Below are 16,167 nucleotides of genomic sequence, written 5' to 3'. Positions count from 1 at the left end.
AAATAAAAAATGTCAGATCAGTATTGTTCTGATGTTAAACTAGCGCATTGTTTATTCAGTAGATCAATCTTCTGTCTAAGCTGAAATCACCTTATATGATGGCAGTGTGTGAACACTGCTACATGAGGTCAGTTAGTTTCCTTGTCCTCTTAGCTTTGTTAGTAGTGGGTTTTGAAAAAAAAGAGAAGCATATAAGAAAATTCTTTAACTGCTAAACATAATCTTGTCAATCTGTGTACTATAGATACCATGTTGCAAACCTGGTGAGTGAGTGCTATAGTAATTGTTGACTGACCTTGTTATCTGCACATGAGTTGTGTAGGGGACGGGAGTGTCCAACAACTGAGGACACTTAGTTTTCCGTGATTGCAAATTCACGACTTCTGGTCCCAGAGTCCTATGTTTCTCCCCTGCACCCGATTAACTGTCTCAAATATGTTCAGCCCTTTAACACATATGTTTAAACAAGGTGTGTGTGTCTCGTGTATAGATCTTGTGCAGGCCATAACGTAGCCCAGGTATCACTTTACTATTCTAGTATTTCACTGTCAGGACTGGCTAGTTTAATAACAGGAAGAGTAACAAGATTAACATTGTGCCTTTAGAGCTGGCTGGGTTAGTTGTGCTTTCAGAACTGGCTGGGTTAGTAACAGGAAGAGTTTGTTCATAGAATTAACATTGTGCTTGCCCAAGTCAAGATGGAGCGAAAGAAACTTAATCTGATTGGTTAAAGAAACAATGATATGTTTGGTTGCCTGATTGGTGGAGAGGACAATGGGTTTGATTCTTGGGAGATGAGCAAGATTCTAAACTGCCTTTCATCCAGAGAAATTCAGTGGCTGGTTGTATATTAGTTAAGCTCCTTAAGTAAGGCCTTTCCAGAGCTCAGAAAATCTACCAAAGAAGTAAGAATATCGTTTGCTGATCCAATTTGAACAAGAAGTCATCAGGTGGGATCGTTCTTTTAAAGATTTTGAGATTGTCACAGTGAACTTTCATTTTCTTTTATAAGAAAACTTAAAGAGTAAACAAGTTTCAAGTTCATTTGAGAAAAGAGACATTTACAGTTAAAGTTATTATAAGGAAATCAAGCTTGAAGATTGTGCGTAGGATTTAAAAGTTGATTAACTGCGTGTAATGTTCTTCAAGACTGTTTAATGTGTGCGCGAGCTCGCAAGTTGTCGTTTGCGTGTTCTTTTTAAAGCGCGTGTACATTTTTTACGTGAAAGACGTTTCCTGAGAAAGCGCGTGTGGTTTGCGATAGAGCGCGTGCCAAAAAGAATTGCGCGTGTGAATTTTAGCGCGTGTACATTTTTCACGTGAAAGACGTTTCCTGAGAAAGCGCGTGTGGTTTTGCGATAGAGCGCGTGCCCAAAAGAATTGCGCAAGTTAACTTTAGCGCGTGTACATTTTCTTACGCGAAATACGTCTCAAGAGAAAGCGCGTGTTGGGTTGCGATAGAGCGCGAGTCCATTTTTATCAGCGCGTGTTATTTTTATCGCGTTTACGTATTTTTTACGCGCGCGGGTTTTGTAAAATAATCGCGTGTGTATTTTACACGCGAAGACAATTCTTCACGTCTTCTGATTTCACGTGTTTATCGCACACGTTCCTTGTGTAAATGTGTAAATAAGGAAAACAATTCACACGCAGAAAGAAAGCAGTATTCCAGGAAGTTAAAGAATATATTTAAAGTAATCTATGCAAATAGAACTCAATGTTTTCAGAGAAAGACTGCAATTTATGTAAGCATTGAAAACTACATAAGGTCAAAAGAACTTTGAAGTAAGAAGAATATCTAATTCTGAAAAGATGTTGCAAAGGCCATCACTTTAGGATTCTAAAGAGACTAGATTGGCTTGAACTATTTGCACAACACAAGATATATTTACAAGATATTCCATAAAGATTACTAACCTCTAAGTCTTTACTGAGGTTTAAGAGATACCAGAGCCTACCAGACGGTTGAAGGGCAGCAGTGTCTCCGTTGTTATTTTCTCCAAATTCCCCTTTCCCTTTCTTGGGGTTTTCAGCTCAGCTTATATTTAAGGGTTGAGAGGTGAACTCCTGGTGAGGGTCTGTGGGGCCAGCATCAGCTCCTGTGGAATTCAGTCAAGCCGGACCCTGACATTCACCAAAGGGATTATGGAAAATTGGCAGAATTTTGTTTGTATCCATTTAATTTAGGCTGCATATAGACAATTTGTTGTCTTCAGTAGATCATATAACACACCTCGGTTTGATCTCTAGGAGGATTGGAATCCCAAGTAGGTTAGATGATTCACTTTTTATAATTTAGAGTCTCCTATTCTTCCGTTAGTATCTTGCCAGTTGATTTGACTTGGAATATTGAATGATTTTTGTTTGACATGTATTTATTTCCAATTCGTTGGCTTATGTATTTAGGAAATCCATTCAGGAGATGTTGTAGACCCACCGTAGTGAAATCGAGAAGTAGAAGGTAATCTGCATGTGCAAGCCAATGAAGTTCCAGGTTGTCGAGCCTAGGGGGAAACTGTGAATACTAAACCACTCTGGGTCTAGATCAGGAATATAGAGGTTGAAGACACAGGGTGCTAACACACATGCCTTCCTCAAACCTCTGAGTCTCACTTCTGTTGTTCAAGGCCCCATCTGAGTTCAGACGCACGCTTGTGTGTATTTCGTTTCGGAGGCGGGCGAAGATACTAAGTAATCCTATGGTAAACCCCAAATATCTAACTTCCTCCATAGATTGGAGTGGGTAATGTGGTTGAATGCGTCTTTTGTGTCAATACTAGTTATATACACACATACTTTCTAAAGCACCTAGGACGGAGACCTTGTGAGAAAAAGTGGGAGTAATACATTTTTCCATAGGAATTCATTGGGGTTAGAATTATTTTAGGCGAAAGTGAAAAGTAGCAATATTTTTCATTGAAAAATCAGGAGTATCCGCCTAGATGGGGAGGGTTGACATGTATGTATAGTGACAAATACAGAACTATTGTCACTGATTCTCTGGAGGGAAGCTACTCCTACGTGGCCAGGGAAAGGCAGACGGTACCTGACTCTGACCCTAGGGGTGGCTTTCTGCGGGAGGACCATGTAGGGGAGGACAAACTCCAGAGAGGCAGGAAAATATTGGATACAAATAATCCTTGAGCTGTAATTCTTAATGACACCCATGTGTCTTTGTAACATACCTGTATGGCTTATTGTGACGTGGATTAAGAATTCCCAGGTTTTATTAGCCAACAACCCCTTTGTGAGTACTGAGACGAGGAAGAGGAATGGCGCATTGAGGATGACCAGAAGCAGCAAGCAAACGCTGCGATCTAGTCTTTGGAAAATACTAACAAATGCAAGAAAGTTTTAAATGAACACATCTGAACAGAATAGAAGGGAGAGGCAGAGACTGCAGTTGAATGCAGCTTGTGCGAACGCTGGTTGGGCTACCTAAGGTGAGCAGACAGTGGAAAGCAGAGAGACCGGGTCCAGAGAAGCTGGCCGCTTTGTTGCTACAGGCAGCTGGAACCGCTAGAAGGCTAAGTGGAAGCCAATGGGCTAACGGGAGGCACTCCCAGTCAGCGGCCTTAAAGGGAAGAGGATGGAAAGATGCGAGGAACGCCCAAGCCACCACTAAGCCCAGGGAGAGTGAACGAGTTACAGGAGCACGTGAGAGTGAATACAGCATATCATTACCGGCACAAGAGAACCCCCTTAAAGTAATTGGAGGAAATTATATGAATACGAACAGTGTTAAGACTGGGCCGGTGAGCCAATACTGGAAAAGAGGAATTTATCAGAATACGAACAGTGTTAAGAAATGTTTGGTTACCCAAAACATGGAAAGAATAATTGATTGTGATTGCGAACTTTGTTAAGAGGGATGATGACCCAATATTGTAAAGGCACCATTTCCTGGATGAAAGAAAGACTGAGTGGCGAATGGAAAAGCCCTGGCAGGATAGTGAACCAGGCAAACAGTGATTCTGGGATTCACACTCCTGAGAAGATATAAAAAGCCCTGGCAGGAGAGTAAAACAGGCACTGTATGAACCTGGGATCCGCACCAAAGAAACAAAGTTTATCCTGGCAGGAAAGTAAACCAGAAGTAAGAAGAGACCGATACTTAAAATTGTGGAACAGTGGTGACGAGTACAAAAGGAAAGAATCATACCCTGTTTAAGGGTCAATAATAAAGTCACAATACACTGGCAGGAGAGTACATCAGAGCCAGAAAGAGGAACAGTCAATGGAAAAGGGAAGAGTCATACCCCTATTGGACTAAATGAAATAGGGTGTGAGGAACTGAACATTCCAAGGAATTGTGTTTTTAAAGGAGACTTGAGGGTCTTCCCACTTGAATAAACTTGAACTGTGTTAATGTGTTGAGTGGTGAAAACAAAAGGAACAAAGGGAAAGAGCTATTTTCTTTAAAACTGTGGAAGCATAATAAGTGGAGGAACTCAAGGGAAAAGTCATCCCCCTTGAAACTACAGAGTGATTGTATAAAGAAAGAGACGCTGGGGAAGAACCCCTTTGGAACAGTGGAACCTTATTTGACCCTTTGTCCAGTATCCTCTGGAAATACAGTGAAAGACCAGAAGAAACATAGGGGAAGGGAGGACCACTTCCTATCGTGGAACATTAATTCCTTTTATTTTCCACACCTTAGAACTTACTTTGGAACTTTGAAATAAAGCTACATGTGCATACCTTACAGAAATACTTATTACACATTATATTGAGTTTAGCTTCTAAGTGTCAGTTTTGAACACAGAATGGAGGACGCTTTTTGGTTGAACATCCTGACGCAGACGATCATTTGTTTTGTTGAGGCTGGGAAACCCCTCATAGACCTAGGGACAGGTAGGATTTCCCCAACCCCTCTTGGTATTATTTTGCCCACATGTCATCTAAAGTCTGTCTGGAATTTACTAATGACTTTATTTAAAATGACCCACTTTTCCAGTTCTGGAAGTAAAACGTACACACAGATTGTACTGCACAGATTGTACTGCTAACATCAAGAAGGGAGATGGGTCTGTAGCTTTGTGGGTCAGCTCGGTAACCCTTCTTATATATTGGCCCCACGTGGGCAGTGTGCCAAGAGGGAGGAAAGGAATGTCTCCTGATTTCTGTCACTATGTTTGTTAATATCATTGCCCACATGTTGGGGGATTTTTTTTTTTATCATGATGCAGTTTGTTGAGTCCATCCGGGCCTGGAGCTCTTGAGTGCTTTCTCTTCCATAATCAGAAACTCTCCTTGTGCTGACACCTGTTTAGGTGTCCTTCAAATATTTCCTTGTGGCAGACTTGCTGTTCTGTTCTTCCAATACTACTACTCCTCCTCAGGTCAGGTGAGTTTATTATTTTAAGCACTGGAATGGCCAGATACATGCTGGGAAACCAGGGTAGACAACAGAAAAGTATAGCCTACTCAACTGCACTATTCATACCGTTAATTGGGCAGGGTATCAAAACGGCAGTGTAGAAAAGGTTTTCTAATTCTCTAGACCTGGCTTGGCATTCTCTAACAAGGTTCCCAAATCTGCCCTTTGGGTTCAATTTCCCCCAGGTTTCAGAGTTCAAGGACAGGGGTTGGAGTAACTCCTGCAGGACCTATGAGGTAGTCCACACAAAAAAACAGGGCCTACCCGTGCTATCATGCTACCAGTGTCTGGATGGAGGATTAAAGAAACAGCTTCTCTGAAAAATGGCAAGCATGTCTCCCTATACGTGAATGCCTTGTGGATTGTGGGCTGAAGGAATGAATTACTGGCTGCATGTACTGAACCCTCTGTGTAATGATCACTCCCATACTGTTTGTATGTATGTCTCTGATCCCAATCACGTTGCTCTAGCCAGGACTCAGGCACTGGGGCCCTCCAAGTTGTCACCCGTACAACACTTTGTTTCCCCCTCATGGGAGGATTTTAAAGGGTGAGGTTGGGTCTCCCTATTGATTGGGTTGGAGAAGGCGAGGTAGACACTGGCAGATCCCTACTACCTCCAGGCATTGCATCATACTTCTCCATAGCCCCCTATGTGTGACTTAATCACAATATACAGTTAGTGATTAAAGGTGGACTCCTCTTAATATTCACTCTACTGCCTTTAAACACATCAATGTCAGAACATTACATAAGGTAAGTTCCTATTTTCCCAAAGAGGCAAATTCGACGTACTGTCTTTTCTTTCCAGAATTTGGTGTAAGTTCTTGCTCTTGTTTTCACATTGAACTTGAGTGAATGTTTCTTTGCCAAAATTATGTCTGCAATTTTGTGTTTTGCTCTGCAGTGATGTGGTTTGAAGCCAAATACGGGGCAGTTATTGACTGCTGTTTCATGAAGCGGATTGACTAATGACTTCTTTATCCCATGTGCTAATATTCGGTGTTACAGTCCATGGAAGCCTTGTGTTTGCTATTACCAAAGAGAACTTCTTTTGATATTGACTCTGTTCTATGGTGTTTAGGGAAAGTCAGGTTTAATAGGTTTATGAAAGCTAGTGCAACACCAGAGCGGATTAGTGTACCCGTGTATATACGTAACAGATTTGAAAACCCCTGGTAGCTATTTTAGTGTGAAACATTTGCAAAATATTTGTCTTTGAATGCAAGTTTATTTGGGGAAGGATCATTTGGGATATGGTGGCGGCTTACTGTTTAGCATGCCTGCAAACTATTAGTCTAGCTTATTTTGGGGTTGTCCATTATAGTGGTGTTAGCCTTGCTGGTGCTTTTATGACAGTTGACTCTCTTGCTTTCTTTTCTTTCTCTCATGTGTCCTTCATAATACTCTGTGTGCAATGCAATCACCTCTTGGACCTCAAACCATGTTGCATGATTCATTTTGTCTTCTAATTGCTCTGTTTGATTTGTAAACATTGCTGCTGCTGATGATGATGATTGCTTCCCTTGTAACCAGCAAACACCAGAAGAGGAGCTCTGCAACCTGCTTACCAACATCATATTTTCCGTGACCTGGCGAGGAGTGGAAGGCTACGATGACCTGGCATGGAAGGAGAGGGGGCAGGTCTTTTCAGTTCTGACCAAGCTTGGCATGGCATGTGAGCTTGTTCGGCCACCGGATGAGATCAAAAGGAGGTGGGTTCCCAGCATGTCTAACTCTTTCATTTGACTTGCAGATCCTGGAGGACAGCAGAACTGAGAGACGGTCCAGGTTTGGGCAAAAACATTTGAAGGAGGGTATGAAAGTCAGTGTTGAAACACATGTCAGAATTAATCCAGGCTGTAATAAATTGCACTGTCCGCATTTGAGCCCATTAGAATAACATTTGGAATAGTGGGTCAATTGCTGACAAATAGTTGAGTTCCCCAAGTTCAGGGAGACACGGGCTGTTTTGACACATGCAGTGTGATCAATGGAAGACTTAAATCTAAGTAAGGCCTTTAGAACCTAACCCGGAGTTGCTGTCCCCAAATGGAAATGTCTCAGTATAACAGTAGAGTGGTCCAGGGAGACCATTAACCAGTGAGATCGGACCACAAAGTCTAAGGAATGGGAGGCATTCTGTATGAAGATGCTTGACATCTTCACCGAGGTACCAGTGCCGACAGATCACAGCCTCGGCACCGGGGCCCATGCGCCGACGACTTCAGGCAAGGAATCTGCAAGCAGACACAGCCAAGGTCATGTGCAAAGGTCACACCATTCCATCTCCAAACATCAGTCCTCTGATCTCACTTTCCTCATTCGCTGTACCAATCAATAGCGAGTTGCAAGGGAATTATTCCCGCTCTCCAGGAGAAACATGCCCCATTTAGCAGACATTTATGATGAGGAGGGGGACCCGGTGCCTTTCGGGATGGTGCCGCTCCACCTTCACAGAAGAATTGTATGGGGAATAAGAGGCTTGGTGGATCTTGCAGCTGACTTGCAGGAGGAGAGTGACCTGGACACCTCACCATGGTGGACATGCTCCCTGCTGCCACCCAGGGCAAACCACAGACAGCTTTCCGGAGCCTGATGGCGAAGGTGGTCGACACCTTAGGGCTGTCAGTCCTCTTCATGACCCAAAGGTTCAGTACGAGCTTACTGACATCCTGGACAAAGGTCCAAAGAACGAGATACTTTTGCCTTTCAATCAGACAGTAGAGGGGGCAGTGCTGGGACTGTGGTCCAAACCGGCTTCTGTCCTCACAGTGGACTGCAACCTCGCAATAAAGCCTAGGCCGGCACCATCTGACCCGGTGTTCCTTTCTGTCCATGCTTCACCTGGCAGCTCAGTGGTGCAGGCCCCTGCAGTGTATCTTAAGACCACGCCCTTCCCATTGTTGCCCTCTTTTAGGGATAGCAAGAGGCTGGATGCAAGGGGGAGGACGATGTTCTGGGGTCTTCAAGCCTTGGTCTTGGTTGTGTAAATACCTCATCTGCTCTGGTAAAGTTCTCCTCTGGCCTTTGGTCAATCAAGGCAGAAGCGTTTGAGCGCATCCCCAAAGGGGAGATGCCAGAAGGTTTTCCACCTCCACGTGCCCTTCGCAGACCTTTGTGCAAAGCCTCTCTGAAGTGGACTTCCGCTATCAGTCCCCTTAGGGGGGCAGCATATCCCTGTTTGGTGAGGAATGGAAAAATGCCACTTCTGATGCCTGGACCTTACAGACCATATAATAGGGATACTGCCTGTTAGGAAAGATATTCTTTTTGCAACTTTCTTGCCATAGTGTCATACGTCTGGGTCCTCCCAATATCACCTCGTTGCAGTATTCAAGAACTTGGAGATTGCCGTGGCGTATCGCACAGTGACTGTTTCGCTGCAGGCAATAAACTACAATTCCCATCAGTCCTGCAGTGCCTCGACCACGTAGAACGCAGTGCACTGCGTGTTCCAATCCTCACCCGGAAATGTCTATTTAGTGTTCTCTCTGAGGAGCGACAGTGCTCCTAAACCGTTGTTAGTTACATGGTACAGTTGCTCTTTTTTTTTCGATCCTGTTACCCTTGATTCCTGGTTTCTGATCCCTGGCTACGTTACTCTGGATTCCGCTCCGCTCCAGTCCTTGCCTGTGTCCCGCTTTCGGTTTCCCTTGGACTGTTTACACAGCCCCTCTTGACCTCAGCCATGCGTTAACTGGTGACTCACTTGCCTTGTCCTCTGATATCCCTTGCCTTGGCCCCCTTACTCTGGCGTGAGCGCTTCCTGACTTCTGCTGACCCGCTCGCGCTGTTCCTTTCCGCGTTTCCAGAGCTCCTCTTTACCTGCTTCCATTGCCTCTTTCCATCTCCCACAAACTCCTGGTATGTTGTACGGCAGTCCGGTGCCTAATCCTTCGGGACGCTCCGCAGCAATCAGATGAGGTCACCCGTCTCCTTCTGATACAGGAATAGTACACCGTTCACGGATTCCATTTCAGGACACTCTGCTGTGTTCACATACCCTGTTATTGGTTTTCATCTGTTTCCGTCAGAACTGCTACGGACTTTGGGACATTTCTCCTTTCTTGGACATTGATGACTTTGTGTACTCCCCCTTAGTTACGCGCTTGTGCCGTCCGGGTCAGGGTCTCCCTCTGGAACTCCCACCTGAAGGAACTTACCATCTCCTGTACTGTTCTGTTTGGATATTCACTACACATCCTTCTGCCTTCATTGGTTGCACCACAGAAAGCAGGTTATCCGCTTCACATAACAGAGCAACAGGTAAGAGTGGGGCACATTGGAGGAGTTGATGGAAACAAGAAGGGTTCCGTCCTCATTGTCTGTATTTGTTCTTCCTATCTTACAGCTCTGCTGCCGCTCCTGCCTTTCCATTCAAGCCCCTAGCCTGTCAGGTGTTTTTCCTATCCTGTAGGCTGCGCTCTTGGGAGGAAAGTCTTTCCTATACATCGGTTGGAAAGAGGCCCTAGTTACCCGCAAGTCGGGTGGGGGGGAGGTGTGCTGTCTCACCTGTTATTGACTCTTGAACACAGAAGTCCACGACTTGTGACACATAGTTTCCTTTGGAACCCCATTTTTTTTGCTCTGTTTTTATCCTGTCCGGACTTTCTTAAAGTGCAGTGAAGGCTTCAGTTTAACTTCTCTTGCCTTTTTGCTGACGTGCTATGGTGAAACTGATCAGTCCTTCAGACTATCAGTACTGGGAAATTACACTTCCCTTACCTTTTTGTTTTTATATTTCACATAGCACCTTACAATGCAATGCAATGCAATGGAGATACTTTTGTAACACTGTACCTTTTTACACAGTGACAGTGACCTTGTTTAACCCAGATATAGGCGAAGTTACTGTACTTGACAAGGCACCCAATGCGAACTGCGAGACAATGGACACCGTGAATAACGTAGAAGCATGCATACAGTGTTGGGCAGGAGGGGGAGTTGGGGAGTTCATAGGGTATGATTCTTATGCATTTGTAACTGTGTTGTGGTTGGTTGTTTATACAAAAATAATAAAAATCATTAAAAAAAAAATTTTTACAGAGTATTTTTGGTTACTTTTATTGTGCCTAAAGACAAGCTGGTGGCAGCAGTTACATTTTTCTTGTTTTTGCATTATGTTTGGTGTGCACATTTGCATTTACCACGTATGGATACTAAACAAGGCTAGTGCCCTAAAATGGCTGTGACACAAGATTTTTGCTTGTTCCTTTGCCATGTTATTTGGCCTTATTCTTGCCTTTTCAGGTCAGGGAAGTCATTATAAGGTCATGCACTTGCCCGGGAAAGCTGCTGCTTTCACAGGCTAGTGGGCCTTTGTTGTGTGTGTGGCCCAGGATGTGGGCTGGAACTGTCTAGTCCCAGTCACATCCTTGGTGCCAGAAAATATGCTTCTGGGGCAGATGTGAAACCAGCAGTTGTCCCTGATTGGACAACTACTGTCTCTGTGAATAGTGCAGATCCTTACCCTTGGTGGGCTTGAACTTGCTTCCATCTTGGATTTTGGATAAAAGGAGGATGTCTGCAGCTATTCTTTAGATCTACGCTAGAGCCAGAAATCCCTCAAAGAAGAGCAGACCACTGAAGATCTGAAGACTACTCCTGAGGTGGCCCAACATCACCTCGAGTGTCCGTCCCAGTGAAGTCCTTCTCCTCGGGTTGATCTCCGAAGATACTGAGCGGTGCTTCAGCCTTTTGACTAGTGGGACCAATTAGTCTCGATGATCCAGCCCTTCAGAGCCTTTGGAAGTGTCCCTTGACTGCCAGGTGGACTGACCAACTCTCTCCTGGTCTACCTTACCAGAAGTGTTGCCATTCCGCACAGAGTCTGGAACTTGGTGGTCGCCAGCTTGTGCCACAGTTCACCTTCTTCCTGAATTCCAGCATTCTATTTTTAAGGCAACCTGTCCTGGAGCAGCTCTTGTGACCGTGATTAGAAGGATGCCTGTTGTTGCCTGAAAAAGATGATCATCGCTGCAGCTCACCTTCTTCCATCAAGTGAAGCGTCCTAAAGAGGTCAGCATTGTTGGATTATGCATTTCTTCACTGGCAGGGGATGTGTCTTGCATTTACACTGAACCGGATTAATCCTTGAACCTGCAACTCCTGGGCACCTCTTACTGGAATAAAGGGCAGAGTATCGAGCCCCCCAGCAAAACCCCTGCCAAACCCTGACTATCTGCAAAGACATCTGGGAAAATCAGAGTCGGGGGTAGTGGTAAGTATCTGTGAGCCTCTCCACTCATCTTTGGTCATCGAACCTTGGTCGGGTCCTGCCCCTGGGTTAGCCTTGGGTCTGGAAGAAAGGAGAAATTGTACCTGTATTCTAGTAAATTGTTGTAGAACTTTTTACACCTTTGAAACTAATCACCACCACAAGCCCATTGCATCCTTTTAACAAGAAGAACTCCTACCTGTGACTTTTTTGGCACAAGGCCCCATTCATCTTAGGGTTTGGACTTTTAAAGTTAGGATATTGAACTTGTTAGTGATTCTCATGTAATTTCATCTACAATACTTAACTGCTTTGCTTGATAAGTTGTTTGCTGCTGATGTCTCTTAAGTGAGTCTAATAGTGATTGTATCTATTTGAGTTTCAGTTTTCAGTGTGTTCAAAGCCCTTGAATAAATAACTGTAACTGACTGTCTAAATTGAATTATTGTGTGCTATCCTTTGTGGACTCATTGAGGACCCCTGACCCAACTCACACACTCCTGACTCTAAGACTTGACTGCTCTCCATTGCTACCTTAATTGGGTTTTGGCTAAAATCTCAGAGCCCCCTGTTCACCATCACTGGGATGATCTCAAAACTCTCCACCAGGTCAGATTCTAGATATCCATTTTAACGCTGCCTCCCTTTTACCCTTCGCCCTCCAGACCAGCCCTCCTTCCCCCATGCAAACAACCTGTGCCTCCGGAACCTGGCGGAGATCCCTCAGCTTCTGGCAAAAGGAGCCAAAGAACTAGTACCCTGCTTGGAACGAGGCAGGTTTTGGTGCTAAACCTACTTTATGGTGCCAGAGGAAGGAGGTTTGAGACCCATCCGGGATCAGCGGTTTCTGAACTTCGATCTGCGAAAGGACAAGTTCAAGATGATCACTCTGGCCCAGATTCTCCAGGCCCTGGACCTCAACAATTGGCTAGTCTGTCTGGATCTCCAAGATGCTTTTGTTTGTGTGGCCATCCACAAGAAGTTCAGGAAGTACCTTGGATTCAAAGTAGGTAACTGTCACTACCAGTTCCGGGTCCTACCTTTCAGACTTTCTTCAGCACCCAGGGCTTTTGCCAAGTTTCTGGTAGTGGTGGTGGCTTGCCTCATAAGGGAAGGCATTCATGTTCTTCCATATCTGGCTCGTCCAAGCCCACTGCCCAGTACTAGCATCGGCACATTGGTGCCGCACTTGCATCTTATTGCAGAGCTTGGACTTCTCCATGAACTTCATGAAGTCTCTGGTTTCCCAGTCCCTCCAATTTATTGGAGTGGTCTTGGACACTTGTCCGGCTGAGGATTCCCACCCGAGGACCGTGGCAAACATCAACAAGATGGGAAATATTTTCCAGCCACAGACGGATGTTCCATCCTCTGCTTTTCTATACTTGCTCGGTCTGATGGCCTTCTGCATCATTGTGGTGACAGTGGCCTGACTGCGCATGAGGTCGCTGCAGGGGCTCACAGTGGTTGCAGTTCCAGGGACGGACATCGGACCTTCTACTGATCTTGGAGTGAGTGTCTGGAGAACTACAATGGTGGTCCATGAAGGACTACCTCCTGAAAGGGTTGTTTCGTTAACCTTGGCCATAAGTGACTGGAGTCATGGATGTGTGCCTGAAAGGCTGCAGCGCTCAGCACCAAACCTTATGGTGAGCCGGCTGTGGTCTCCATCCAAGTGTATCAGTCTGCTGGTGCTGAGAGTATTCAGACTGGCACTGGTCACTTTATTCCCCTCTGTAAGAAGGGCAAGACTGCGTCGGTCCTAACAGACAACACGGTAGCCATGCATTACCTGAACAAGAGGAGTGGTGTGGGCTCCTTGCCTCTGTGCAGAGAAGCAATGCGATTGTGGTTCTGGTCTCTGGAGAACAGCGTGTGTCTGAATGCGGCCCACCTGGCCAGCAAGAAGAATGTGCTGGCGTTTGCACTGAGCAAACAGTCTACAACTTCCCTCGATTGGGAGCTATGACAAGAAATTCTGGAGGACATTTTTTCCCATGCGGGTACACGTCCAGTGGACCATTTCACTTCCAAAGGGAACAGGAAGTGCAAGTGGTTTTGCTGCAAGGAATTCCCTCGTCAGGGAGCTCTGGGGGCCTCTTCAGCAGTCCAGTTGAACCTCAACCTGCTCTATGCATTTTTGCAAATCCCTGTCATACTGCTGGTTCTCAGGAGGCTACGCCTGTTTGGATCCATGTTGATCTTGATTGCTCCGGACTGGGCCCAGAGAACGTGGTACACAGAGATGCTGGACATGGCCATCTGCCCTCTCTGGCGTCTGCTGCAGAGGATAGAGCTCCTCTCCTACTCGGGGGGGAGGGGGGGGCAGTGTGGTGTGCGGCAGCGGTGGAGGGTCCTGCACCCGAACCTTCCCAGCCTAAACCTTCATGCCTGGCTGCTGAAAGGCTATGGTATGAATAATGGGATCTGTCGGAGGACGTTCTGGAGGTGCTCCTCTCTACAAGACCTGCCACTAAGTACATCTATACTTGCAGATGGAAGAGGACCCCAGAGCAAGCCTTCTTTTTCACAAACCACATGGTTATGCAATTCCCGAGGGGTCTTTCTAATATGTTTGCCCCTCGCCGGTTTGTTTTCCCAGCATGGGATTTAAATGTGTTAACGTTTTTGAGGAGCGCTCGTTTGAGCCCCTTCATTCTTGTTCTCTAAGATTGCTCCCCCTTAAGGTGATTTTCCTGCTCGTCATTGCTTCCGCTAGATGGGTGATTGAGCTCCAGGCATTGTCAGTTGAGCTTGTCTTGGTTTTCTCCAAGTAAAATGTGACGTTGAGATTTAGACCCTACTTCCTTACGCAGGTTGTCTTGAGCTTCTTATCTCGCAAAAGATCCATCTGCCTGTCTTCTTTACTCCACCTCATCCTTCCAAGGCAGCAGAGTGTTTCCCTTAGTTTGATCAGGTGCAGGCTCTCAAGTTCTACATTTCTTGGACAAGGCAGGCCAGAACAGATGATCATTCTTTGTTGGTTACGCTGGTGCCCAAACTGGCAAGGCTGTAACAAAACAGACCCTGTCGCTATGGATCATTCTCTGCATCTCGGAATGCTATGATCTGGCTGACCAGGAGATTCCTGAGGGTCTCAGGGCTCACTTCACCAGATGGTTGGCCGCCATCTCGGTTCTGCAAAGTGGTGTCCCTGTTTTGGATATTTGCCAAGCAACTACATGGCCTTCTTTGCACACATTTGCTTGGATTCTGTCTGGTCATGTCACTCACTGTCTTTCAGAGTTTTCTGGTTTAGATGGTGTCCTTGCTACTCTCCCTCTTCCAGGTAATTGTACTGCCTTGGAGTCTATCAAAGATGGGGAATCCATGGGAGGAGTCCATTAGAAGAACAAATGACGTGTCTCTCGATAATTTTTTTCTGATGGACATTCGTTCCACGGATTCCTCATCTCCCTGCCCCTCTTAGCAGGTGACTAGCACACCTTGGTTCTTTGGTCAATCCATGTTAGAGTGCTAGGGAAAAAGGTGGAATTGAGGTCATGGGGTGCGGCACCTCTATAAATACTGCCTTCAACATCATGTCTGGTGCAGGGCGCCTGGGACATCTAGCAGAGCCACGCTGCAGCCCCTGGCGGCAGAAAGGTTTCCGAAGAGCAGCTGTCCTGGGAGATAGATATCAAAGATGAGAAATCAGTGGGAGGAACATCCATCAGAAAGAACATTACCCAGATCTAAGTAATTTTGTTCTTCTCTGCAGTCCTTCTCCGGCACCATCCTTTTCCTGCCACCTAGCTTCACCACCTCCCTCTGGAACAGCGTCCCTGCCACTCTAAAACTTGAGGAGAACCATCTCCGGTTCCGGAAGTACCTCAATACCTTCCTCTTTGCTTCTGCCTTCGCTCCCCCTCTCCCCTGATGATCTGTTCTCTCTTGGCACCGTGCACCTGGCCACCCTCTGTCCTTTGGGCCAAGGTACCTGCTCACCCTGCCACCCTCCTGCACTGCCTCCAGGCCAACCCTTGCACTGGGGTCTGTATCTGTACCCATGCAGTCCCCCCACCCCCTTTTCTCTTCCTGCACTTATTAGACCTACCCTGTCTGCTGCCTTAAATCCAGCACTTGCCAATTGCTGGCTGCACTACCACTATTTGTTGCCTTTATTATTTATTTATTTATTATTTATTTATTATTATTTATCTGTTTCGCCTTTGCTCTGCCCTCTCCACTTCTGCCTCCTTCCATGCAGTTTTCCCCTCTCCCCAATGTCACTGGGCCTAGTAAGCTCGTTGTTTTGTTCTCCCCTGTTCTCCTCCCTTGCCTTGTCACGCTCTGAAACACTTGTGTACGAGTGCGATAGAAATAAAATATCAATATCCTATTTTGCTCCTCGTGCTCGCTCTGCACCAGTGGTGAAAGGGTCTGTTATTGATGTGAATTGGAACACCCGGGGCTGGATTAAGTTATGAGATTCTGATTGGTGTGCTCACTATCCTCAAGTTTATCCCACTGGTGTGTTCCTTAGAGTGATTGTGGAGTCCAATTGGGGTTAGCTCTTCGTTTGAAGCTATTGCAACGCATGTCCACCATTTTGAGGTGAAGCTGA

General features: G+C 45.7%; 1 protein-coding gene across 4 annotated transcripts in view; it reads left to right on the top strand.

Annotated features, from left to right (window-relative positions):
- NBEAL2 (neurobeachin like 2) overlaps positions 1-16,167 on the top strand; it is a 1,179,347-nt gene that overhangs the window by 770,656 nt on the left and 392,524 nt on the right. For all 4 annotated transcript variants that reach the window (XM_069645798.1, XM_069645800.1, XM_069645799.1 and 1 more), the window contains one exon: positions 6,917-7,095. In XM_069645798.1, coding sequence (XP_069501899.1) covers positions 6,917-7,095 — 179 coding nt within the window. The remainder of the gene's footprint in view (positions 1-6,916; positions 7,096-16,167) is intronic.

The sequence above is a fragment of the Ambystoma mexicanum genome, chromosome 2p (genome assembly GCF_040938575.1).
Source record: "Ambystoma mexicanum isolate Mex_15411 chromosome 2p, UKY_AmexF1_1, whole genome shotgun sequence".
In the NCBI taxonomy this organism is placed as follows: domain Eukaryota; kingdom Metazoa; phylum Chordata; class Amphibia; order Caudata; family Ambystomatidae; genus Ambystoma; species Ambystoma mexicanum.
Note: the sequence above shows the minus strand (reverse complement) of the source record. Positions and strands in the feature narration are given on the sequence as shown.